The sequence below is a fragment of the Pristiophorus japonicus genome, chromosome 15 (genome assembly GCF_044704955.1).
Source record: "Pristiophorus japonicus isolate sPriJap1 chromosome 15, sPriJap1.hap1, whole genome shotgun sequence".
In the NCBI taxonomy this organism is placed as follows: Eukaryota; Metazoa; Chordata; class Chondrichthyes; family Pristiophoridae; genus Pristiophorus; species Pristiophorus japonicus.
In genome coordinates this window covers 84,669,206-84,694,660 of record NC_091991.1, presented here as the reverse complement: position 1 = coordinate 84,694,660, position 25,455 = coordinate 84,669,206, and the positions used below count along the sequence as shown (strand labels likewise).

At 46.1% G+C, this 25,455-nt stretch overlaps 1 protein-coding gene across 2 annotated transcripts in view; it reads right to left on the bottom strand.

Annotated features, from left to right (window-relative positions):
- Window positions 1-293: 293 nt before the first annotated feature.
- Window positions 294-25,455, bottom strand: part of LOC139280886 (E3 ubiquitin-protein ligase TRIM33-like) — a 150,477-nt gene continuing 125,315 nt past the window's right edge. Inside the window, exons 11-19 of one of the 2 annotated variants that reach the window (XM_070900672.1) lie at window positions 18,537-18,725; window positions 14,699-14,834; window positions 13,896-13,968; window positions 13,619-13,790; window positions 11,879-12,216; window positions 10,093-10,225; window positions 8,914-8,991; window positions 7,906-8,058; window positions 294-694 (exon numbers count right to left, since the gene is read on the bottom strand). In XM_070900672.1, coding sequence (XP_070756773.1) covers window positions 473-694; window positions 7,906-8,058; window positions 8,914-8,991; window positions 10,093-10,225; window positions 11,879-12,216; window positions 13,619-13,790; window positions 13,896-13,968; window positions 14,699-14,834; window positions 18,537-18,725 — 1,494 coding nt within the window. In that variant the 3' untranslated portion in view covers window positions 294-472. The remainder of the gene's footprint in view (window positions 695-7,905; window positions 8,059-8,913; window positions 8,992-10,092; window positions 10,226-11,878; window positions 12,217-13,618; window positions 13,791-13,895; window positions 13,969-14,698; window positions 14,835-18,536; window positions 18,726-25,455) is intronic. The other variant, XM_070900673.1, reaches the window with a different exon arrangement.

Genomic DNA, 25,455 nt, shown 5'->3' with positions numbered 1-25,455 from the left:
GTTCTTGGGCTTCGGGAATGTCGGGCAGCTGGGGTGGTCGGTGCTCTGAGGGGGAGGGGACACGGTGCAGAGGGTGGCCTGCAGTATTTTTGTGGAGTCAGGAGGAGCTCTGGCCGCCAGGGCAGGAGGGCTACCGACCCCAATTTTAGCCCCTTTACCGCCCCATTCAACCCCAACTTTCCCAAAGCGAAAATTGCCCCCCGTATTGGGCACGGTTGTGAGCCGCGATTGAAATTTAACTTGTCTAAAAGTGGTCACTGATGCTGGGGTCACAAACGAACAGGCAGACACGATTGTGAGGTAGCAGAAATGTATTTAATTTACCACCTGCTGGTTTGTAATTCTAATACAGAATAGTGTTCGTCACTAACTAGATTTTTCAAGCATCATTTCTCTCTTAAATATCATTTCTATGATACAAATATTACAGTCCTCACCGAGTCTATTTAACAAGAGAAGGGTTCCTTTGCGATCATTTGATGAAAATGGGGCTCTCTCCTCCTTTGCAACGCTTTCTCCGAGGCTGGACAACATCTTCTTCATCGTCCTCTGAGTCGGCATTAACTTCCGTGCGATCGCAGTCGGGTTTGGTAGGCGGCAGCGGTGGGAATATCCTGTCCGCAAACAGGGCCGTGAGCTTTGCCTCAAAGCATTGCTCCAAGGTCCTGCCGGCGTGAGCAACCTCGGATTCCGGCTGCAAGGAAATGGAAGCAAGTGCGTTTTTATAACCCCAAGGCTCGCCCTTTTACCGGTCGCGATCCGGGCCGTTCTCCAAAGGCATCGGATGCCGTCAGCTCCCAAGGTTTCAGTTCATGTTGGGGGAAGAGGGTAAGGTGGCAGAAAGGATAGCCAGGTAGGCTGCAGTAAGGGGCGAGGTTTCACTACCCAGGAGCCTAATTTCAGTTAAAGCCACAATGTCAACGTAATCATCCACAATATGGCCGTGGAGGGAAACGTTTTTTGGGGGGCAGGGGGACAGTGATTATTGATCTACTGGCAGTGGTGAGCAGAACTGGAAGGAGATTGGCGACATTAGGCCCCAGTGGCGAGAGAGGAGGATGGGGCTCTTCGGAGAATGCCAAGAGTCAGAAAGGATAGCCGTGGGCTTGTACTGGTGATGGGGGGGAGAATTAAAGCTTGGTGTGGCAGGAGCAGCATGGAGTAGCGATGGGCTGGGATAGGAACTGGCGGAGGCAGAGCAGTGAAGTAACTGAGAAGAGAGATCTGAAATGTGACAACGCTGGATGTTGGGAAGGGAGGGAGACAGGAGAGAAGGGAGCCAAGATTTTAAAAAAGAGAAACGGAAGTAATGGACTGATCTGAAGTGGCAGTCAAAGTGCATTCCAAATGAACACCGAGGAAATTAGGGATACATGGGCATAGTTGAGTTAAGGGAGACAAATCCAGATCACAAACAGAGGATGGGGTGGAACTGATATGGAACAGGCCAAAGTTCAAGCTGATGCCCCATGGTGGGATGAATTTACAGCCACACTTGGAGCACAGCTCGACTCAGTGGTAGCACTCACAGTCAGCAGGTCATGGCTTCAAGCTGGGACTTGAGTACATAATTCAGGCTGAGTCTCCAGTGCAGTGCTGAGCGAGTGCTGCACTGTCAGAGGTACTGGCCTTTTGGATTAACTGAGGTCCTGTCTGCCTGTTCAAGAGTAAGAGTAGGAACGGTCTGAGGGAGAGGGCAATTGAGGGATATTAGCATTTAGGAGCAGCCAAATAAACTGCAGTCTTTTGCAGTCCTGTACCGTTCATACCACAAGTTGCAACTGTGTGTGAGGGATCATTCTGAAAGCTACTGCCATTCATTTTACATTTGTTAACCATTTTTAACAAGTTCAAGAATGATGCCCCTGATACAATCAAAGAGCTAAGTTGCACCGATTCAATACTTGTTGTACTCAAATAAAATGTGTCGAGGAACTAACTAGGGGACAGTCTATTTTAAATGTAGTATCGTGGAATGGTTAATTAGTAAAGGATCCTCTGGGGAAGAGTGATCATAATAAAATAGAATTTCATGCTGAGTTTGAGCGCCATGGTCAAATCTGAAACTAGGGTCTTAAATTTAAACAAAGCTAATCACGTAGGTATGAGGGGCAAGTTGGCTAAAGTAGATTGGGAAATTAGATTCAAATATAGAACTATCTTCGAGGTAGATAAGCAATGGAGAACATTTAAAGAAATAATTCATAATTCTCAACAAACATGCATTCCCTTGAGCAATAAAACTCCATGGGAAAAGTGGTCTAAGTGTAGCTAACTAGAGAAGTTAAGGATACTATTAGATTAAAAGAGGCATAAAATGTTGCCAAATAGAGTAGTAAGCCTGAGGATTGGGAGGATATTAGAAATCACAAAGGAGGACCAAGAAATTAATAAAAAGGAAAAAATAGATCAGAGTAAACCAACAAGAAATATAAAAATAGATTGTTAGAGCTTCTACAAATATATAAAAAGGAAGAGATTAGCAAAAGTAAACAATGGGTCCCTTAGAGGCAGAGACAGGAGAAATAATAGGGAATAAGGAAATGGCAGAGAATTAAACAAATATTTTCCATCCATCTTCACAGTCAAAGGCACAAAAAGCATACCAAAAATAATGGAGAACCAAGAGGCTAATGAGAGTGAGAAACTTAAAGTAATTATTAGTAAAGAAAAAATGCTGAAGAAATTAATGGGACTAAAAGCCAACAAATCCCATCGACATGGTGACCTACAACCTAGGGTTTTAAAAGAGGTGGCTACAGGGATAGTGGATGCATTGGTTTTGATCGTCCAGAATTCCCTCGATTCTAGAACTGTCCTTGTGGATTGGAAGGTAGGAAATGTATCCCCGTTATTCAAGAAAGGAGGGAAGAGTAAAAACAAGAACTGCAGCCCAATTAGCCGGACATCAGGGAAAATGCTGGAATCTATTATTAGGGGCGTGCTAACAGGGCACTTTGAAAATCAGATGATTTGGTAGAGTTAACATGGTTTTCTGAAAGGGAAATCATGTTTGACAAATCTATTAGTTTTTGAGGGTGTAACTAGCAGGGTAGATAAGAGGAAACCAGTGGATGTAGTATATTTGGATTTTCAAAAGGCATTCGTTAAGATGTTGTAACAAGATTTGGGCTCATGGAATTGGGAGTAATATACGAGCTTGGATTGGTTAACGGACAGGAAACAGAGTAGGAATAAACAGTCATTTTCGAGTTGGCGGATTGTAAATAGAGGGGTGATGCAAGAATCAGTGCTTGGGCTTCAGCTATTTACAATCTATATCAATGACTTAGATGAGGGACCAAGTATAATATATCCAAATTTGCTGACGATACAAAGCTAGGTGGGAAAGTAAGCTATGAGGAGGAAGCAAAGAGGCTGCAAAGGGATAAAGACCGGTTAAGTGATTGGGCAAGGTGGCAGCAGATGGAGTATAATGTGGGGAAGTGTGAAATTATCTACTTTGGTAAGAAAAAAATAGAAAAGCAAAATCATTTTTAAACGGTAAGAGACTAGTAAATGTTGGTATAAACAGGGATTTGGGGGTCCTTGTACACAAATCAAACAAAGTTAACATGCAAGTACAGCAAGCAATTAAGACAAATGGTATGTTAGCCTTTATTGCAAAGGGACTGGAGTACAAAGAAGTCTTGCTGCAATTATATAGGGCTTTGGTGAGATCACACCTGGAGTACGGTGTCTAGCTTTGGTGTCCTCATCAAACAATATACTTGCCTTAGAGTGGGTGCAACAAAGGTTCATTACTTTGATTCTTGGGATGAGAGCATTGTCCCATGAGGAGATATTTAGTAGAATGTGCTATATTCCCTGGAGTTTAGAAGAATGAGAGGTGGTCTAATTGAAACATATAACATTCTTCGAGGGCTTGAAAGGGTAAATGCTGAAAGACTGTTTCCCCTGGCTGGAGAGTCAAGAACTAGGGGTCATAGTCAATGCTTCCTCTAATTTTTGTTTTAGGTGCATGGTCTCTTTAACTAACTGTGCAGCACATTCATATTTTTGCACATGCATGGTTTCTTCTACATAAAAGCTGGTGAGCGACCTTCGTGGGACTTCCAGACCGCTGCGTGGCTTAGCGGGAACATTGGTCATAGTTTCAGCATAAGCGGTTGGCTTTTAGGACTGAGATGAGAAATTTCTTCACTCAAGACGGTTGTGAATCTTTGGAATTCTCTACCTCAGAGCTCTGTGGATGCTCAGTCAATGAGTAAGTTCAAGATAGAGATCGATGGATTACTGAACACTAAGGGAATCAAGGGATATGGGGATAGGGCGGGAAAATGGAGTTGAGGTAGAAGATCAGCCATGATCTTATTGAATGGCGGAGCAGGCTCAAGGGTCCTGCCCCTTTTTCGTATGTTCTTATGTAAGGAGACGTCACCTATTTGATTGTATATTTTTTCCTTTGGGCCAACCTTTGTGGCCCTGGAGACTAAGGTGTTTGAAGCCTGCCACAGCTCCAGTTTTAACACTGATCTGGATCCAACATCTTCACACTGATGAATTTAATTGAGAAAAGTGAATTTTGTTCAGAATAAATAAATACAATTTTTTGCTCTGGTCTTCTCTTTCCTTGGAGTTCAGTCCCAAAGGAAGCCAGCGGTCCTCCAGAAAGTGGCCATTTGTGTTGTGGTCCTAGATAGTGTGCCCATGGGTCATTCGAAGGTGAAGGGCATCACCACGGAGCCCAATGCCCAACATTCACTGACTAACCAGCCGGGGTCACTGGATTGCAATCAGTAGCGGGTTGCTTCCTTCCACTCCCTTTCCCAAGATCACAGACACCCACTGTCAGGTCTCAAGCCGCTCTCCTCCCCCAATCCAAACTATCCCATCCAAGCCACACCCTCCCAAACCGCATCCCCACCCAAGAGAGAAAACAGGGAATAATAGCCTGACATCGGTAGTGGGGAAAATGTTGAAATCAATTATTAACATAGAAAATAGGTGCAGGAGTAGGCCATTCGAGCCTGCACCACCATTCAATAAGATCAAGGTAACTTCAGTACCCCATTCCTGCTTTCTCTCCATACCCCTTGATCCCTTTAGCCGTAAGGGCCACATCTAATTCCCTTTTTAATATATCTAACGAACTAGCCTCAACAACTTCCTGTGGTAGAGAATTCCACAGGTTCACAATTCTGAGTGAAGAAGTTTCTCTTCATCTCGGTCTTAAATGGCTTACCCCTTATCCTTCGACTGTGACCCCTGGTTCTGGACTTTCCCAACATCGGGAACATTCTTCCTGCATCTAACCTGTCCAATCCCATCAGAATTTTATATGTTTCTATGAGATCCGCTCTCATTCTTCTAAATTCCAGTGAATATAAGCCTAGTCGATCTAGTCTTTCTTCATATGTCAGTCCTGCCATCTCGGGAATCAGTCTGGTGAACCTTCGCTGCACTCCCTCAATAACAAGAATGTCCTTCCTCAGATTAGGAGTCCAAATCTGCAGTAAGACCTCCCTGCTCCTGTACTCAAATTCCCTCGCTATGAAGGCCAGCATGCCATTTGCTTTCTTTACTGCCTGCTGTACCTGCATGCCTACCTTCAATGACTGATGTACCATGACACCCAGATCTCGTTGCACCTCCCCTTTTACTAATCTGTCACCACTCAGATAATAATCTGCCTTCCTGTTTTTGTCACCAAATTGCATAACCGCACACTTATCCACATTATACTGCATCTGCCATGTATTTGCCCATTCACCTAACCTATCCAAGTGCCCCTGCAATCTCCTAGCATCCTCTTCACAGTTCGCACTGCCACTCAACTTAGTGTCATCTGCAAACTTGGAGATATTACATTCGATTCCTTCGTCTAAATCATTAATGTATATTGTAAATAGCTGGGGTCCCAGCACTGAACCCTGCGGCACCCCGCTAGTCACTGCCTGCCATTCTGGAAAGGACCCGTTTATTCCCACTCTTTGCTTCCTGTCTGCCAACCAGTTCTCTATCCATGTCAATACATTACCCCCAATACCATGTGCCTTAATTTTGCACACCAATCTCGTGTGGGACCTTGTCAAAAGCCTTTTAAAAGTACAAATACACCATATCCACTCTACTAGTTACATCCTCTAGAAGATTTGTCAAGCATGATTTCCCTTTCATAAATCCATGCTGACTTGGACCGGTCCTGTCACTGCTTTCCAAATGCGCTGCTATTACATCTTTAATAATTGATTCCTGCATTTTCCCCACCCACAATGTCAGGCTAACCGGTCTATAATTCCCTGTATTAAAGACGTAATAGCAGCGCATTTGGAAAGCAGTGGCAGGATTGGTCTAAGTCAGCATGGATTTATGGAAGGGAAATCATGCTTGACAAATCATCTTGAATTTTTTGAGGATGTAACTAGTAGAGTGGGCAAGGGAGAACCAGTGGATGTGGTGTACTTGGACTTTCAAAAGGCTTTTGACAAAGTCCCACACAAGAGATTAGTGTGCAAAATTAAAGCACATGGTATCGGGGGTAATGTATTCACGTGGATAGAAAACTGGTTGGCAGACAGGAAGCAAAGAGTAGGAATAAATGGGTCCTTTTCAGAATGGCAGGCAGTGACTAGTGGGGTACCATAAGGTTCAGTGCCAATATACATTGATGATTTGGACAAAGGAATTGAATGGAATGTAATATCTCCAAGTTTGCAGATGACACTAAGCTGAGTGGCAGAGTGAGCTGTGAGGAGGTTGCTAAGAGGCTGCAGGGTGACTTGGACAGGTTAGGTGAGTGGGCAAATGCATGGCAGATGCAGTATAATGTGGATAAATGTGAGGTTATCCACTTTGGTGGCAAAAACAGGGAGGCAGAATATTATCTGAATGGTGACAGATTAGGAAAAGGGGAGGAGCAACGAGACCTGGGTATCATGGTTCATCAGTCATTGAAGGTTGGCATGCAGGTACAGCAGGCGGTGAAGAAGGAAAATGGCATGTTGGCAAACATAGCGAGGATTTAAGTATAGGAGCAGGGAGGTCTTACTGCAGTTGTAAAGGGCCTTGGTGAAGCTACACCTTGAATATTGCGTGCAGTTTTGGTCTCCTAATCTAAGGAAGGACATTCTTGCTATTGAGGGAGTGCGAAGGTTCACCAGACTGATTCCCAGGATGGCAGGACTGACATATGAAGAAAGACTGGATCGACCAAGCTTATAGTCACTGGAATTTAGATGAATGAGAGGGGATCTCATAGAAACATATAAAATTCTGATGGGATTGGACAGGTTAGATGCAGGAAGAATGTTCCCGATGTTGGGGAAGTCCAGGGGTCACAGTCTAAGGAGAAGGGGGAAGCTATTTAGGATCGAGATGAGGAGAAACGTCTTCACTCAGAGAATTGTGAACCTGTGGAATTCTCTACCACAGAAAGTTGTTGAGGCCAGTTCGTTAGATATATTCTAAAGGGATCAAGGGTTATGGAGAGAAAGCAGGAATGGGGTACTGAAGTTGCATGATCAGCCATGATCTTATTGAATGGTGGTGCAGGCTCGAAGGGCTGAATGGCCTACTCCTGCACCTATTTTCTATGTTTCTAAACCAGCCAACCCAAACCAGCCCATCCAAATCATCCCACCCAAACCACATCCTCCCAAACTGCCCGGTCCCTTGCCCAAAAGCACCCTCTCTCCTGCCCAAACCTCTCCCATCCCATCCATACCATCCTCTCCCATCCCATCCATACCATCCCCTCCCCCATCCAAACGATTTCCCCCCCCCGGAAAACTGCCCACCTCCCCCACTCAAGCCGCTGACTGGAAGTCAAACCTGGGCCTGTCCTGCTCTGCTGAGTTAGTGTTCAAATGAACTATGTGCAGTTCTAATAACTCCAGAGCATGCAAGTTACAAACTGACCTGTTTTTTTATATTGCCTCTTACCTCATTGAATTCCTCACAGTTCTTAAAGATCAGTCTGACATCTGCCACAAACTCCTCGGCTCGCAGATAGTGCTGCGCATTCTGGTTCTGCAGTTTAATCTTCACAGTGCACATGTCCATTGGTTTCTTTATAATCTTGTAGTAGTCAGGAACCTGCGAGAAACAGGCAGCCTCCTTTAAATATAAATGAGGTCAATGGCACTAAGATACAAAAAGAGTAGGCAGCATGCCTAGTGGTTATTGCACTGGATTGGCAAAAGAGAGAGGGAGAGTTCAAATCTCACCATGGCAAGCTCTGAAGCAGAGTTCAAAACATTTGGAAATTGGTGAACCAGAGAATGTCCGACAGGGAAAGGAACTTGCCATCCCTACCCGTGTGCCCTACACTCGACACCAGTCTCACCCGATGTGGTTGCGCCTTCATGCCCAATAGGCAATACTTTGTTGCTTTTGAAAAGTTGCGCTAAAATCACCCAGGGTATTCCCTCTTCTGATTGCTGAAATCATATAGGAGGATTCCATCTTCCGATCGCAACAATCAGACAGGGGATTCCCTCTTCCAGTTGACACAATGAGACAGGGGATTCCCTCCTCCAGTTGACACAATGAGACAGGGGATTCCCTCCTCCAGTTGACACAATGAGACAGGGGATTCCCTCCTCCAGTTGACACAATGAGACAGGGGATTCCCTCCTCCAGTTGACACAATGAGACAGGGGATTCCCTCCTCCAGTTGACACAATGAGACAGGGGATTCCCTGCCCAGATTGCTGCAATCAGACAGGGTTCCTTCTTTTGATTCCTAAAACCAGCCAAGGAGGTTCCGGCTTCTGAATGTTCCCAGTGATCCCTGCATGCTGGCAGACGACCTCTGGCTCGGCTGTGACGCCCTTGATGGTCAGATACCCTGCATCACTCCCGATCTGGGCTCACCTCTGTAGAAAGGTCCCTGGAATGTGGTATTGGAGAGTGCCTGGTACCGGAGGGGGGGCGGAAACAAATACTTACAACTGAGGCAGGAACTGGTTCTTGGAAAGCAACGCTCAGCTCGTCACAGTACATGGATAGCAGCAGGCTCTCGCATTTCTGTAAGAAATACGCATCGGTTACGCTCCCAAAGAGCATTTATATAGTGGTTAACATCCCAAAACCCTTTACAGCCAATGAAGTGTTACTGAAGTGTAGCAATGTAGGAAACGCGGCAGTCAATTTGCACCCAAGATAAAAAGAAAACATGCTTTTAGATAGCGCATTTCATCACCTCAAGACATTCTAAAGTGCTTTACAGTCAAATATGTACTTCTGAAGTGTAGTCATTGCAGTAATATAGGAAACGCGGCAGCCAATTTGTGCTCAGCGAGGTCCCACAAACAGGAATGTGAATGACCAGGTAATCTGTTTTAGTGATATTAGTTGAGGGATAAACAGCAGGGAGAACTCCCCTATTCCTCTTTGAATAGCACCATGGAATATTTTACTTCAACCGGAGGGGGCCTCGGTTTAATGTCTCATCCGAAAGACGGCACTTCCAACAATGCAGCATTCCCTCAACACTGCATTGGAGTGTCAGCATAGATTTTGTGCTCAAGTATCTGGATTGGGACTCGAACCCACAACTTTCTAAGTCAGAGGCCAGTGTGCTACCCACTGAGCCACGGCTGACACCTACAGACAAGTTCCCAAGCTTAAATCTAAACTGCGTCAATCGTTCCTATCTGTCTGTCACTTTGAAGCATCAACCATAGCAGCTCTCTTTTTCCTCCTTCACTCCTCATATTTGGTGGAAAGAAACCAGTTTATCAGGGTAGATAAAGGGAGGATGTTTCCCCTGGCTGGGGAGTCTAGAACCAGGGATCACAGTCTCAGAATAAGGGGTGGGTCATTAAGGACCACGATGAGGAGAGATTTCGTCACTCAGAGGGTGGTGAATCTTTGGAATTCTCTACCCCAGAGGGCTGTGGAGGCTCTGTCATTTTGAGTATAATCAAGACAGAAATCGTTAGATTTTTGGATATTAAGAGAATCAAGGGATATGGGGACAGTGCAGGAAAGTGGAGTTGAGGTAGAAGATTAGACATGATCTTATTGAATGGTGGTGCAGGCTCGAGGGCTCGAATGGCCTACTCCTGCTCCCAATTCTTGTGTTATCTGTTTCCACAAGTAGAAAAACTGTTGGGACACACATACCCTTTGATCGATCGGGGCCATCTCGTCAGCTCCTCCCCCTTTCCTCTTCTCACCCGCTTGCCATTGGTCATCGCAGTCATACCCAACTTCCGGGTTCACGGGGTCACGGCAGAACGTGCAGATCCACTCTCCGCTGAACAAAATAAACAGACCCGTTCAGCAACAGACAGGACTCTTGCAGCATTCATCTACATGACATAGATACAACAGATCAGTGCAGACTAGGGTGCTCATTCAGCCCACCCAGCTTTTCTCTCCAAAGAAACTTACTAGACCCGATCACAATCAAATTGCCTCTGAAATAGTCTGAGCTTGTAACAAGGAACTTGAATTTATGACACCTTTCACTACCTCAGGGCTTCCCAAAGTGCATCAAAGAAAATTAATTACTTTTAAAGTGTAACACTGTTGTAATGTAGGAAACACAGCCGCCAATTTGCACTCAGCAAGCTCCCAAGAACAGCAATGTGATAAATGACCTGATCATCTGTTTTTAAGTGATGTTGTTGAGGGTTATATATTGGCCAGGTCACCGGGGAGAACGTCCCTGTTCTTCTTCTGTGTTATAGTATTTGCAATTCCTCTGTTATGGTATTTGTTAAAATCGCCATCAAAACATAATGGGGCGCTTTTCAAACTTTGCACATTCATTTCCCACTGACATGGTGTATGTTTGGTCACCTGTGGAGACAACTTTCTCTGGGTCATTTTACTAGCGGAATTCCAAGTGTGCTCAAAAGGAATCTAATCAAAATCCAAAGGAAATACGGACCTCAAAATGTTTCTTTGAGAGTTACTGGGTGACAGTGGGTTATACACCAGTCTTCCACCTCTGGGTCCTGGGTTTAAATTCAGCCCAGACTGAGGGGAGCAAAGTCTCCACCGTCCGATGACCGTCTCAATGGGCCCCCAGCACAAAACTGCTCCTAATTCAGCATTAAATGGGCAATCTCACTCAGAAGGGCCGCAGAATGGAACATAATCATTCCTAGGCGAGAAAAGACCAAGGTCCCTCCAGTTCACCTTCCACAATCCTGGTAGCCAGACACGAGACTCCCAAAGCAAGCGTTCTACTCGGAACTCCTTCACGGCAAACGAGCCAAAGGTGGGCAGAGGAAACATTACAAGGACACCCTCAAAGCCTCCCTGATAAAGTGCAACATCCCCACTGACATCTGGGAGTCCCTGGCCAAAGACTGCCCTAAGTGGAGGAAGTACATCTGGGAGGGCGCTGAGCACCTCGAGTCTCATCGCCAAGAGCAGGCAGCGGAAAGAGCGTGAAGCAAACTAGTCCCACCCACCCATTCCCTCAACGACTATCTGTCCCACCTGTGACAGAGACTGTGGTTCGGGTATTGGACTGTACAGCCACCTAAGAACTCTTGTTAAGAGTGGAAGCAAGTCTTCCTCGATTCTGAGGGACTGCCTATGATGATGATGAGTCGCATGATAGTCAACAACTGCATTATTGTTGTAACAATCTCTATCAATGAGTCCAGAACAGACCTGGACACCAGGTGAGGAAACTCCACTGGTAGGGAGCTTTGGGAACCTCAGGTCCAAAGTGACCGGACCTCAGCGGTTAAAGAAGGTGGACCACCACCAACCATCTCAAGTGCAACTAGGTGTGGGAATAAATAGTGGCCTTGCTAGAGACACCCATAACAGGAGAATGAATTTAAAAAAGCTAAACATCATTCACACGGAGTCCAATTGTGGATGAGGCGAGTTTACACCTGAAGAGGGAAAGCCTAATTAAATTAGAATGGGGGTGGGGGATCCTTACCTCGGAAAGTTGAGGAGAGTCGGCACGTGACAGACGAGGTGAAATACTTTTGGGCATTTCTCGCAGCAGAGTAGGTCTCCACCGTTCTGGCAGACTGCGCACCAGTCCTCGTTTGGATCATCCTCTTTACTATTGTCTCCCCCAGCCCGTGCGGGCTTGTGAGAGGCGCCGGCGACCTGGGGCCGCCCATCGTGGGAGGCTGTGCTATTGGAGGAGGGGGATGCCGTGCTGTCTGGAGGGTCCGTCCTGGGCGTGCCATCTCGGTGACCAACCATCTGCCCGCCCGTCACTAATGTACTGGGCCGGAGAGGGGTGGCATTCTTCTGCTGGCTGGTGAGCTACAAGGGGAAAGAAAAAGAACAGGTGACATCACAAGGGAACAAAATGTAGTATCAGAACTGAGCCTGCTATGATGCTTCACAAGGACAGATTGAGAACTTAACATACAGGGTCCTGGAACGGCCTGGGTCACCCACTTCAAACACCGAATGTTGCATACAGCGTGGTTGACTCTTAACTGCCCTTATCATACAGCTACAATGACAAACTGCAGTAGTTCAAGGAAAAGGCCTACTACCACCTTCTCACGGCAACTAGGCATGGGCAGTAAATGCCATCGATGCCCACATCCCAAGAGCTAATTTTTAAAAACTGGCCAACTTCAGACATCATCATCATCATCGACGGTCCCTCGAAACGCCAAGAAAGGATGAGTTCACAGGTGTTTCAATGAAGGACCTAATATTCCAGGTCCTGAACTACATGTTGAAGGGTGGAAGATGCCTGTGCGTGGATTTTTTTTTTGTTATAAACGTGGGGTGGCCGTTGCACAGCAGCCACCACATAGGCTTGACAGAGCTAGGTCTTGGTCCAGTGGCAAGGGTTAACCAAGACGACTGGGGACCAGCTCTGCTGCACGGACCTAGTGCGTGCACATATCGCAGTGTGGGCTGGCCCAGGCTGGCAATTGGTTAATGCAGTACCAGGAAGCTTTCATTCAACCGCAGTGACCCTTGGCATCCTCCCAGACATATTGTCCAATTAAGGTGCTGCAGCAATATTGTCAACCATCTTTCACACAGGGATCGTTGTTGGTCTGCTACCCCATGTAGCACTGGGGCCTTCTCACTCGCACTCTGACTCAGTGACGCAAAAACACCAAGGTCCATCCAGTTTGCCTTCTACCATCCTGGATACAGCGGATACCAGCACGATACCCCAGTGTTAGTGACAGACCTGTGGCCACCTCAATTTCGGGGGACTGCCTATGACGATGAAGTATGAATGGTGATCCCCTATAGGTTGGGCCGGCCCACGTGATCCCGGTGATGTGTACAAAACCTTTACGATCCTGGGATACGTGTGCGGCTACGAAGGCCTTCATGTAGAGCCCCAGGACCAGAAGTCTCCGAAACTCCGGGACCACCAGGTAGATTCGTAGAAATTTTTCAGGTCGAAGGCATCCGCCTGCTATTTCTCGGCCCTTAATGGAGTTGTTGACTAAGCATAGCAATCACTCTCCAGTCTGCAACAGAGCTAGACATGAGGCGAGGAAAAGCCCCAAGTAGTGGAGAGCTTTGGGAACCAGAGGTCCAAAATCACCTATTCCTACAATTGACAACTGCTTAGATTTTGCACCCATTACACGATTTCCTATAAAAGTGTTGGAAAGATATTGGAAAGTACAACAACAATAATTTAAACAGTGCTGGCTGGATTTTTAAAGAGGCTCAAACTAACCACACAAGGTTGCGTGATTTCTTCCCCAGGCTCTTGCTTCACCACAATGATGGGGAAATCGCATTGATCATCCTCGAAAACGGCCTCCTGCTTGATTTTAATCGGTTCGAGACGAACAACTGGGACCAACTGCTGAGACTCGGGTCTGGTTAGTCTGCTTGATGAGCTACAACTGAAAGAACATAAGAATGAGAGAAAAAGGGAAAGAACGAACACAGGGAATGGGGTATGTTTAGAATAGTTAACCAATCACCAGTATGATCAAGGCTTCACTCACCTTCCTCTGCTCCCAGTGCTGGAGGTGCTGGAAGAGCGGCCTGGAACATGCACACTGGTAACAGTCACGGACCCTACGAGACAAGAGAAAGCACATCACCGAGAGCCCGATCCACCCTTGGAGCAGTATTCGCGATTCGTACAAGGCGATGTCATGGCAGGCTATTCGATTGTGGGTGCATTACAGCCAGATTTGATCCCATCCTCTGCCAATGTCCAGCTTTGTGGTTAAAGCTACCCAACTATCTTACATTAAATATAGTGGAACGTTGAACCACACTAGACAACTGAAACCTCGTTGTCCGATCAGTCTGGATGGGATGCAGGTCCCAGAAGATGTCCCACCTAGCACTACCTGCGAGAGAAACTGCTGGGTCGATTTGACAGATTGCTTGGGTCACAGGCAGAAGCCCATCCATTGGTGCAGGTCTCTCTGCAGGGGCTTGGCCCAGTGTCTTCCTGTCCCCTCAGATCTCCAAAGTCATTTAAAATTCAATAAACGGTGGCACAATGATTTCACGTTCGCTGCAGTCACTGGTTGTAACAATCCTACTGGGCTTAGTGTTCCTCAGAGTTTTCCCCTCCCAATCCTCCAAAGTTAGAAATATCCTTTTATATAGAAATATAAAAATGCAAGTGGTTGCTGTAGCACAAGCTTGGCTTCCGTACTACAGGGCTGAAATTTCCCCATCTCCAAAAGGTCCCTAGTTTTAGTGGCGAGCACTGGATATCAAAGTATGTCACGGAGCACTGTGCCGTCAATGCCTTGTGGTGGCGCAGGGTTCAACTGCGGTGCACAGTTACCTGTATATCCAGGAGAGGGGACCGAAGGGCCAGGAGAAGGGTTTGTGCTGGTGGCCGAAGGTTTTGCTGGCATACAGTTGCCATTCCTCTCCCTGTTCAATAAACTTTCTAGCAATATTGTCCCGGCATCATCCAGCTGCAGGTTGGAAGCAAAGAAAAGGCATGGTTTAAGCATTCATTCCTAAATATTATAAACATTTGCATTATTCACCAGTTGACCGATTAATGGTTTGACTCAGCTATTGGTGTTCGGTGGCAGCGCAAAACAGCACGAACAAATCGGCAGAGATTTATCACTCAATCAACACCTAAAAACTGATGGTCTGGTCATTTTCCACAGTGGTGTTTGTAGGATCTTGCGATGTGCAAATTGACTGCCGTGTTTCCTACATTATAACGTAATTCATTGGCTGTAAAGAGCTTTGGGACATTCGGAGATCATGAAAGATGCTACATCAATAAATGCAAGTCTTCCTTTTTTCTTTAATATTCACCTTCTTGGCCCAGTGGTGGCGACTTGGCCTCTGAGCTTTCAGGGACGGACTCCTGAACACTGGAGACTGAAGTTTTCTGTTTGGGTTTTACTCGGGATATTTCTCTCGTGCTCAGTGCCAAGGCACAATTCTAAAAACGAATCCGCTCTCCCGGCAAACTGACACCTGCTCTTCATTCATCACTTAAATGGCAAACATGAATACTTCTCCACCCCGTTAAACAAATAGGTGGAACTTGAACACGGTGAACTTGAACAAACGGACATTCCAAAAAAAAACAGGCACTTATTGACGAGTCCCAATAACTTGCATTGTGATAGATACAAACTGCACCATGAATCCAGACACCTTCCAATTACAAACTGCGGACAGTCAGTTTACATCTTAAAACACGGGACACGCAGATAAGTGCGACGCGACAACGGGTGAATAAAGGACTTCTGTGGATTGGCGATCTCCGTACCCAGCACCCACAGCAGCAGAGACACCGCTCGGCAGGACTGACATGAGGAGAGACTGAATCGACTGGGCCTGTATTCACTGGAGTTTAGAAGGATGAGAGGGGATCTCAGAAACATATAAAATTCTGATGGGACTGGACAGGTTAGATGCAGGAAGAATGTTCCCAATGTTGGGAAAGTCCAGAACCAGGGGATATAGTCTAAGGATAAGGGGTAAGCCATTTAGGACTGAGATGAGGAGAAACTTCTTCACTCAAGAGTTGTTAACCTGTGGAATTCCCTACCGCAGAGAGTTGTTGATGCCAGTTCATTGGATATATTCAAGAGGGAGTTAGATATGGCCCTTACGGCTAAAGGGATCAAGGGATATGGAGAAAAAGCAAGAAAGGGGTACTGAGGTGAATGATCAGCCATGATCTTATTGAATGGTGGTGCAGGCTCGAAGGGCCTACTCCTGCACCAATTTTCTATGTTTCTATGTATCTGCGACTGAATGCCTGCATGGCTCGGTTCTCTGCTGCTATGGATGCCGAGTAAAGAACTCCCCCCGTTCTACCTCACCGTCAGTTTACATTCAGGCACCCATTGCACTGGGCTTTGGATGGTAGAAGATGGGAGTTGTTTAGCAGGGGAGCTCCCTAGGGAGCAGCCACCTTGGCAGCCATTTTGGACCTGGCCAAAGACCACCCTAAGTGAAGGAAGTGCATCTGGAAGGGCACTGAGCAACTCGAGTCTCATCGCTGAGAGCATGCAGAAAACAAGCACAGGCAGTGGAAAGAGTGTGCGGCAAACCCGTCCCACCCACCCCTTCCCTCAACGACTATCTGTCCCACCTGTGACAGGGACTGTGGTTCTCGCATTGGACTGTTCAGCCACCTAAGGACTCATTTTTACAGTGGAAGCAAGTCTTCGATTTCGAGGGACTGCCAATGATGATGATAATGATGCATTGGGCTCCACGGTGTCATTTCCCACCTCCGGCCCAGTGACATCACCCCCACTGCCACAGAGAGCTAGGACTTGGCTGCTCGGGACTCTGGGAATAATGAGCTACACCAACGCAGACGTCTGGAACAGTCTACGGCTGGGTGGCGCAGGTCCCTTTAGTGGAACCCAAACACTTGTAAAATAATTGTATTCTCTCCCCCTCTCCCCCTACCCTCCCCTAAAATCTCTCTTTTGCTGTGGTTCTATGGGGACTGATGGCTGCAGTATTGGGTTCCAGTCAGTCAGCTGTTGGCCCTGTTTATACTGGCTGAGTGGATCCACAGTTCCCCTGCTCAGGCGAGAACTGTGTGGGTGTATGTGTGGGTGTGTGTGTGCCAATGCACACCACTCCCTGCAGTTAATAACTGGTTATTTAGAGGGCGTGGGCAGGATTGTTTGCACCCTCCAATCATTTAAATTGGATTATCTTTTGTGCGCGATGACTCAGGTTATTAAGCAGACTGACACAGAATTCCCTCCCTAAACACCTCCGCCTCCACACTCCTTTAAGACATTCCTTAAAACCTACCCCTTTGACCAAGCTTTTGGTCAGCTGTCCTAATATCTCCTCGGTGTCAAATTATGTTTGATTACTCTCCTGTGAAGTGCCTTGCGATGTTTCATTACATTAAAGGTGCTGTATAAATGCAAGTTGTTGTTGAAATAATGAAAGATTCCAAGGCGCCAGGCAATTCCAATTCGGACAACTCCTCAGACAACTACGCGATTCCACACCTGCTAACCAGTTATGATTTTCCATTGGCGATCGTGTTAAACTGGTGCTGGATCATCACTTGACTGCTCCCCCCAAAATCCCTCTTTGTCTGCGTGCTTGCGGAGAAAGCTCACAGTGAAAGAACGAGTTTCACGCCGCGTTGCTTTCTGTTGTTACTGATGTTGTGCTGTGGCTGGGCGGGCCACATTGTCCGCATGCCAGACACGAGACTCCCAAAGCAAGCGCTCTACTCAGAGCTCCTTCATGGCAAACGAGCCAAAGGTGGGCAGAGGAAATGTTACAAGGACACCCTCAAAGCCTCTCTGATAAAGTGCAACATCCCCACCGACACCTGGGAATCCCTGGCCAAAGACCACCATAAGTGGAGGAAGTGCACCCGGGAGGGCAATGAGCGAATCGAGTCTTGTCGCCGAGAGCATGCAGAAAACAAGCACAGGCAGCGGAAAGAGCGTGTGGCAAACCTGTCCCACCCACCCTTTCCTTCAACGGCCATCTGTCCCATCTGTGGCAGGGACTGTGGCTCTTGTATTGGACTGTTCAGCCACCTAAGGACTTATTTTAAGAGTAGAAGCAAGTCTTCCTCGATTCCAAGGGACTGCCTATGATGATGATGATGCAGTGACTGTGGTTGAGCAACAGCCATTTTGCACACAAACGGCCATGAGATAGGCCACAGTTAGTTCGGTGAGAAGAATGTTGTTCCGGATACCAGTTTGAATGCCCTGCTTTCCTTCACATAGTGCCATGGGATCTTTAGCATCCACCTGAACCAATGGGACAGGCAGACGGGCCCTCGGTTTAACGTCTCATTCGAAGCACGGTACTTCTGACAATGCAGCACTCCCTCGGTGCTGCACTGGAGTGTGCATCTAGATTAACACGTTCAGCTGCTGGTTGTCTGCGAGAAAACCGAAAGTGGGCACAGGAAGTTTTTTCTGTATTTGTGGTGGATGCAGTTGTACAAAATGTGTCTGTCTGACTCACGAGAAGGAAAATGGGAACCAGGTCCCGTGGGATGGGATACTGTTGAGTGTTTAGCAATTTAACAAACTTTAAAGTTTTTCTTTAAATTTCCCCCCCCACCCCACATCCTCCAAATGATACTTTGGCAAAGGGTTGGCTCACCCTGCCCCTTTGTATTCCGTTGTGTTTGCTTTTACCTGAATTTGAGGAATATCGGGAAGATAGGATAGATGCTCAGGGTTGGTAACTGATGGGAGCAGCTCGGTCATTGGAATCAGGTTTTTGGAGGCAAATCCGCCAGTTGCAGGCACAAGGACCATGGTAGGATAAGAGGGGGTTGTAGTGCTGGCTACTGGGAAGGGTCTTGAGTTTCCAGGATTGCAGTGCTGGGGAAAATGGGGCACAAAAAGCAACAGTAAAATGCAATGATGGCCTCCAGTTACTAATTCACAGACCGATATGTGTTCAGTGTGTAAAACTTTCGCTTCTGGGTCAAGCTCTACGCAGTGAACTCGTTACCTCCCATTGCAGCACAGAGGAAGTGCTGCATCGTCGGAGGGGCCGTTCTTTGGATGAGCCGTTAAACCGAGGGCCCTGTCTGCCTGTCCTATTGGTTCAGGTGGATGTTAAAGATCCGCGCGAAGCAAAGCTGGCCGTTCTCCTGGTATCCTTGACAACACTGCTCTCTCAACCAATCAAGTGTGACCCATCTCATTGGTGGGACACTGCTGTTTGCAAAATGGTGGCCTCGTCGGTCTGCTCAACAGTCACTGCGCAACCATAGTCATCGCACGTCCAAAGTAATCCATCAGGTATGAAGAGTTTTAAGACATGCACGTGATAAATGTCAATGTTTCTCTTTTATTATAACCTTAGCACGAGAAGAAGAAAACTAAGCCAAGTAGGCTGGACAAGAATTGGCCTTCAAGAAATGGAACAACCGATTTCCCCTTTGAGGAACCCAAACACATTCAAATCATTGGATTCCCTTGTCCCTTCGCCCACCCTCCCCCCAAATCTCTCCTTTGCTATGGTTCTATGAGGACCGACAGCAGTCGTGTTGGGTTTCAGTCAGTCGGTGCCCTTACTTATACTGGCTGAGTGAACCACAGTTCCCCTGCTTGGGTAGGAGCTGTACATGTGCAGGCATGTGTGGTGATGCACACCACTCCCTGCAGTTAAAAAATGGTTAGTTAAGAGTGTGTGGGCAGGTATGCTTGCACCTGCTAAACATTTAAATTAAGCCCAGGTACATTTAGGAAGTCTAGCCAAAATCCAGGTTTTTGAAGACATACCTCAAATAATGCTAAACCCAAACTACCTCTTGTTTGAGACTACCTCTACAGGGATTTCTCGAGTCAGATCAGGCAACTCTGGATTTATACCTCAGCTTTAGTGGGAACCACTGAACAGTAACGCTAATCTCATGCTATAAAACCACTTTTTTCATTGCCTTCAAATGCCAGAATAAGGGGCTACTTCCAATACCCAAGAGGTTAGACGTGTGCTTCCCCCATTCTCTCAGCCAATCATTTTAAAAGTACAGAAGACGACTTTCACCATTTGTTTCTTCAAGATATATTTTGCCTCAATCTCCTATTAAAAGATTATTCCTCCAGTCCCGCTTCATTTGTTAAAACGTGTGTGCATCTCTCCCCTTTTTGATCCTCTATCTGTACACAATACTTTGGCCCATGTTGTAGAAGACTGAGGGGGAGGGAAGGCAGGTTTGGATGCACTTCTAAACTAGAATAAAACATAAAAAACTAGTTTAGAAAAATGGCACGTTGTTGAGGTCCAATAACCATTGTGCCTGAATTTCTAATGCAACAAACTGGAATCCATTATTAAGGAAGTGGTAACAGGGAACTTAGTGAATCATAATATGATTAGGCAGAGTCAACATGGTTTTAAGGGAAAGGGAAATCATGTTTGACAAATTTATTAGTGTTATTTTTGAGTATCTAACTAGCAGGGTAGATAAAGGGGAAGCAGTGGATGTAGTATATTTGGATTTCCAAAAGGCATTCGATAAGGTGCCACATAAAAGATAGTTACCCAAGATGAGGGGGTTGACTTATGAGGTTGAGTAGGTTGGGCCTCTACTCATTGGAATTCAGAAGAATGAGAGGTGATCTTATCGAAACGTATAAGATTATGAGGGGGCTTGACAAGGTGGATGCAGAGAGGATGTTTACACTGATGGGGGAGACTAGAACTAGAGGGCAAGATCTTAGAATAAGGGGCCGCCCATTTAAAACGGAGATGAGGAGCAATCTCTTCTCTCGGAGGGTTGTAAAGCTGTGGAAGCTGGGACATTGAATAAATTTAAGGCAGAAATAGACAGTTTCTTAAACAATAAGGGAATAAGGGGTTATGGAGAGTGGGCAGGGAAGTGGACCCGAGTCCATGATCGGATCAGCCATGAGGCTCGAGGGGCCGTATGGCCTACTCCTGCTCCTATTTCTTATGTTCTTATAAGGGATCATGGGGTTGGGGCAATATATTAGCATGGATAGAGGATTGGTTAACGGACAGAATAAAGAGTCGGAATAAACAGGTCATTTTCAGGTTGGCAGGCTATAGCTAGTGAGGTGGCACAATGATCAGTGCTTGGGCCTCAGCTATTTACAATCTATATTATTGACTTAGATGAAGGGACAGAGTGCAATGTATCCAAGTTTGCTGACAATACAAAGCTAGGTGGGAAAATAAGCTATAAGGAGGACAAAAAAAAAAGAGCCTGCAAATAGCTATAGACAGGTTAACTGAGTGGGTAAATAAGGTGGCAGATGGAGTATAATGTGGGGAAATGTGAGGTTATTCACATTGGTAGAATATTTTTTAAATGATGAGAAACTATTAAATGTTGGTGTTCAGAGAGATTTAGGTGCCCTCCTCGTGCAAGGGAGGGAGGGAGGGAGGGAGAGGGCGCGCGAGAGATCGAAAGTTCAAAAGCAGGTTCTTTTTTTGTCCTCCTTACAGCTAAATTAAAAAGTAGGACCTCAAAAGTAGTAATCTTGGGATTGCTACCAGTGCCACATGCTAGTCAGAGTAGGAATCGCAGGATAGCTCAGATGAATACATAGCTTGAGCAATGGTGCAGCAGGGAGGGATTCAAATTCCTGGGGCATTGGAACCGGTTCTGGGGGAGGCGAGACCAGTACAAACCGGACGGTCTGCACCTGGGCAGGACTGGAACCAATGTCCTAGGAGGAGTGTTTGCTAGTGCTGTTGGGGAGGAGTTAAACTAATATGGCAGGGGGATGGGAACCAATGCAGGGAGACAGAGGGAAACAAAATGGAGACAGAAGCAAAAGACAGAAAGGAAATGAATAAAAGTGGAGGGCAAAAAACAAAAAGGGCCACTTTGCAGCAACATTCTAAAGGGTCTAAGTGTGTTAAAATGGCAAGACTGAAGGCTCTGTGCCTCAATGCGAGGAGTATTTGGAATAAGGTGGACAGATTAACTGTGCAGATAGCAGTTAACGGATACGATGTGGTTGGCATCACGGAGACATGGCTCCAGGGCGACCAAGGCTGGGAACTCAACATCCAAGGGTATTCAACATTTAGGAAGGATAGAGAGAAATGAAAAGGAGGCGGGGTGGCGTTGCTGGTTAAAGAGGAAATTAATGCAATTGCAAGGAAAGACATTAGCTTGGATGATGTGGAATCGGTATGCGTGGAGCTACGGAATACCAAGGGACAGAAAACGCTAGTGGGAGTTGTGTACAGACCTCCAAACAGTAGTAGTGATGTTGGGGAGGGCATCAAACAGGAAATTAGGGGTGCATGCAATAAAGGTACAGCAGTTATCATGGATGATTTTAAAATGCATATAGATTGGGCTAACCAAACTGGAAGCAATACGGTGGAGGAGGATTTCCTGGAGTGCATAAGGGATGGTTTTCTAGACCTATATGTCGAGGAACCAACTAGGGGGAAGGCCATCTTAGACTGGGTGTTGTGTAATGAGAGAGGATTAATTAGCAATCTCGTTGTGCGAGGCCCCTTGGGGAAGAGTGACCATAATATGGTGGAATTCTACATTAGGATGGAGAATGAAACAGTTAATTCAGAGACCATGGTCCAGAACTTGAAGGGTAACTTTGAAGGTATGAGGCGTGAATTGGCTAGGATAGATTGGCGAATGATACTTAAGGGGTCGACAGTGGATGGGCAATGTCAGACATTTAGAGACCGCATGGATGAACTACAACAATTGTACATCCCTGTCTGGCATAAAAATGAAAAAGGGAAGGTGGCTCAACCGTGGCTATCAAGGGAAATCAGGGATAGTATTAAAGTCAAGGAAGTGGCATACAAATTGGCCAGAAATAGCAGCGAACCCAGGGACTGGGAGAAATTTAGAACTCAGCAAAAGGAGGACGAAGGGTTTGATTAGGGCAGGGAAAATAGACTACAAGAGGAAGCTTGCAGGGAACATTAAAATGGACTGCAAAAGCTTCTATAGATATGTAAAGAGAAAAAGGTTAGTAAAGACAAACGTAGGTCCCCTGCAGTCAGAATCAGGGGAAGTCATAACTGGGAACAAAGAAATGGCAGACCAATTGAACAAGTACTTTGGTTCGGTATTCACTAAGAGGACACAAACAACCTTCCGGATATAAAAGGGGTTTGCGGGTCTAGTGAGAAGCAGGAACTGAGGGAAATCCTTATTAGTCGGGAAATTGTGTTGGGGAAATTGATGGGATTGAAGGCCGATAAATCCCCAGGACCTGATGGACTGCATCCCAGAGTACTTAAGGAGGTGGCCTTGGAAATAGCGGATGCATTGACAGTCATTTTCCAACATTCCATAGACTCTGGATCAGTTCCTATGGAGTGGAGGGTAGCCAATGTAACCCCACTTTTTAAAAAAGGAGGGAGAGAGAAAACAGGGAATTATAGGCCGGTCAGCCTGACATCGGTAGTGGGTAAAATGATGGAATCAATTATTAAGGATGTCATAGCAGCACATTTGGAAAGAGGTGACATGATAGGTCCAAGTCAGCATGGATTTGTGAAAGGGAAATCATGCTCGACAAATCTTCTGGAATTTTTTGAGGGTGTTTCCAGTAGAGTGGACAAGGGAGAACCAGTTGATGTGGTGTATTTGGACTTCCAGAAGGCTTTCAACAAGGTCCCACTCAAGAGATTAATGTGCAAAGTTAAAGCACATGGGATTGGGGGTAGTGTGCTGACGTGGATGGAGAACTGGTTGGCAGACAGGAAGCAAAGAGTAGGAGTAAATGGGTATTTTTCAGAATGGCAGGCAGTGACTAGTAGGGTCCGGCAAGGTTCTGTGCTGGGGCCCCAGCTGTTTACACTGTACATTAATGATTTAAACGAAGGGATTAAATGTAGTATCTCCAAATTTGAGAATGAAACTAAGTTGGGTGGCAGTGTGAGCTGCGAGGAGGATGCTATGAGGCTGCAGAGTGATTTGGATAGGTTAGGTGAATGGGCAAATGCATGGCAGATGAAGTATAATGTGGATAAATGTGAGGTTATCCACTTTGGTGGTTAAAAACAGAGAGACAGACTATTATCTGAATAGTGATAGATTAGGAAAAGGGGAGGTGCAATGAGACCTGGGTGTCATGGCATATCAGTCATTGAAGGTTGGCATGCAGGTGCAGCAGGCGGTTAAGAAAGCAAATGGCATGTTGGCCTTCATAGCGAGGGGATTGGAGTACAGGGGCAGGGAGGTGTTACCACAGTTGCACAGGGCCTTGGTGAGGCCACACCTGGAGTATTGTGTACAGTTTGGGTCTCCTAACTTGAGGAAGGACATTCTTGCTATTGAGGGAGTGCAGCGAAGGTTCACCAGACTGATTCCCGGGATGGCGGGACTGACATATCAAGAAAGACTGGATCAACTGGACTTGTACTCAGTGGAGTTCAGAAGAATGAGAGGGGATCTCATAGAAACATTTAAAATTCTGACCGGGTTAGACAGGTTAGATGCAGGAAGAATGTTCCCAATGTTGGGGAAGTCCAGAACCAGGGGTCACAGTCTAAGGATAAGGGGTAAGCCATTTAGGACCGAGATGAGGAGAAACTTCTTCACCCAGAGTATGGTGAACCTGTGGAATTCTCTACCACAGGAAGTTGTTGAGGCCAATTCACTAAATATATTCAAAAAGGAGTTAGATGAAGTCCTTACTACTCGGGGGATCAAGGGGTATGGCGAGAAAGCAGGAATGGGGTACTGAAGTTGCATGTTCAGCCATGAACTCATTGAATGGCGGTGCAGGCTCGAAGGGCCGAAGGGCCTACTCCTGCACCTATTTTCTATGTTTCTATGTTATTTTCCCACCTAGCTTTGTATTGTCAGCAAACTTGGATACATTGCACTCTGTCCCTTCATCTAAGTCAATAATATAGATTGTAAATAGCTGAGGCCCAAGCACTGATCATTGTTAGCCTTTATTGCAAGGGGGTTGGAGTAATTGTACAATTGTACAGGGCTTTGGTGAGATCACACCTGGAGCATGGTGAACAGTTTTGGTCTCCTTATCGGAGGATGGATATACTTGCCTTAGAGGCAGTGCAATGAGGGTTTACTACACTGATTCGTGGGACAAGAGGGGTGTTCTATGAGGAGAGATGGAGTAGATTGGGTCTATACCGAGGGGCGATCTCATTGAAACATACAAAAGTCTGAGGGGGATTGACAGGGTAGATGCTGAGAGGTTGTTTCCCCTGGCTGGAGAGTCCAGAGCCAGGGGACATAGTCTCAGGATAAGACTGAGATGAGGAGGAATTTCTTCACTTAGAAGGCTGTAAATCTTTGGAATTCTCTGCCCCACAGGGGTGTGGATGCTCAATTGTTGACTACAGGTAGATTTTTGGGGAAAATCAAGGGATAAGGGAATCAGAGGGAAAGTTGAATTAACGTTGAAGATCAGCCGTGATCTTAGTGAATGGGGGGCCGTATGACATAATTGTGCTACAAATTATTTTCTTATAACTTGCATTTATATCACAACTTTAAAGTAGTAAAACATCTCAACGCACTTCATAGGAGTGTAGACAAAAATTGACACTGAGCCAAAGGAGGATATATTAGGACAGTTGGCAAATATTTGGCCATAGATACAAGTTTTA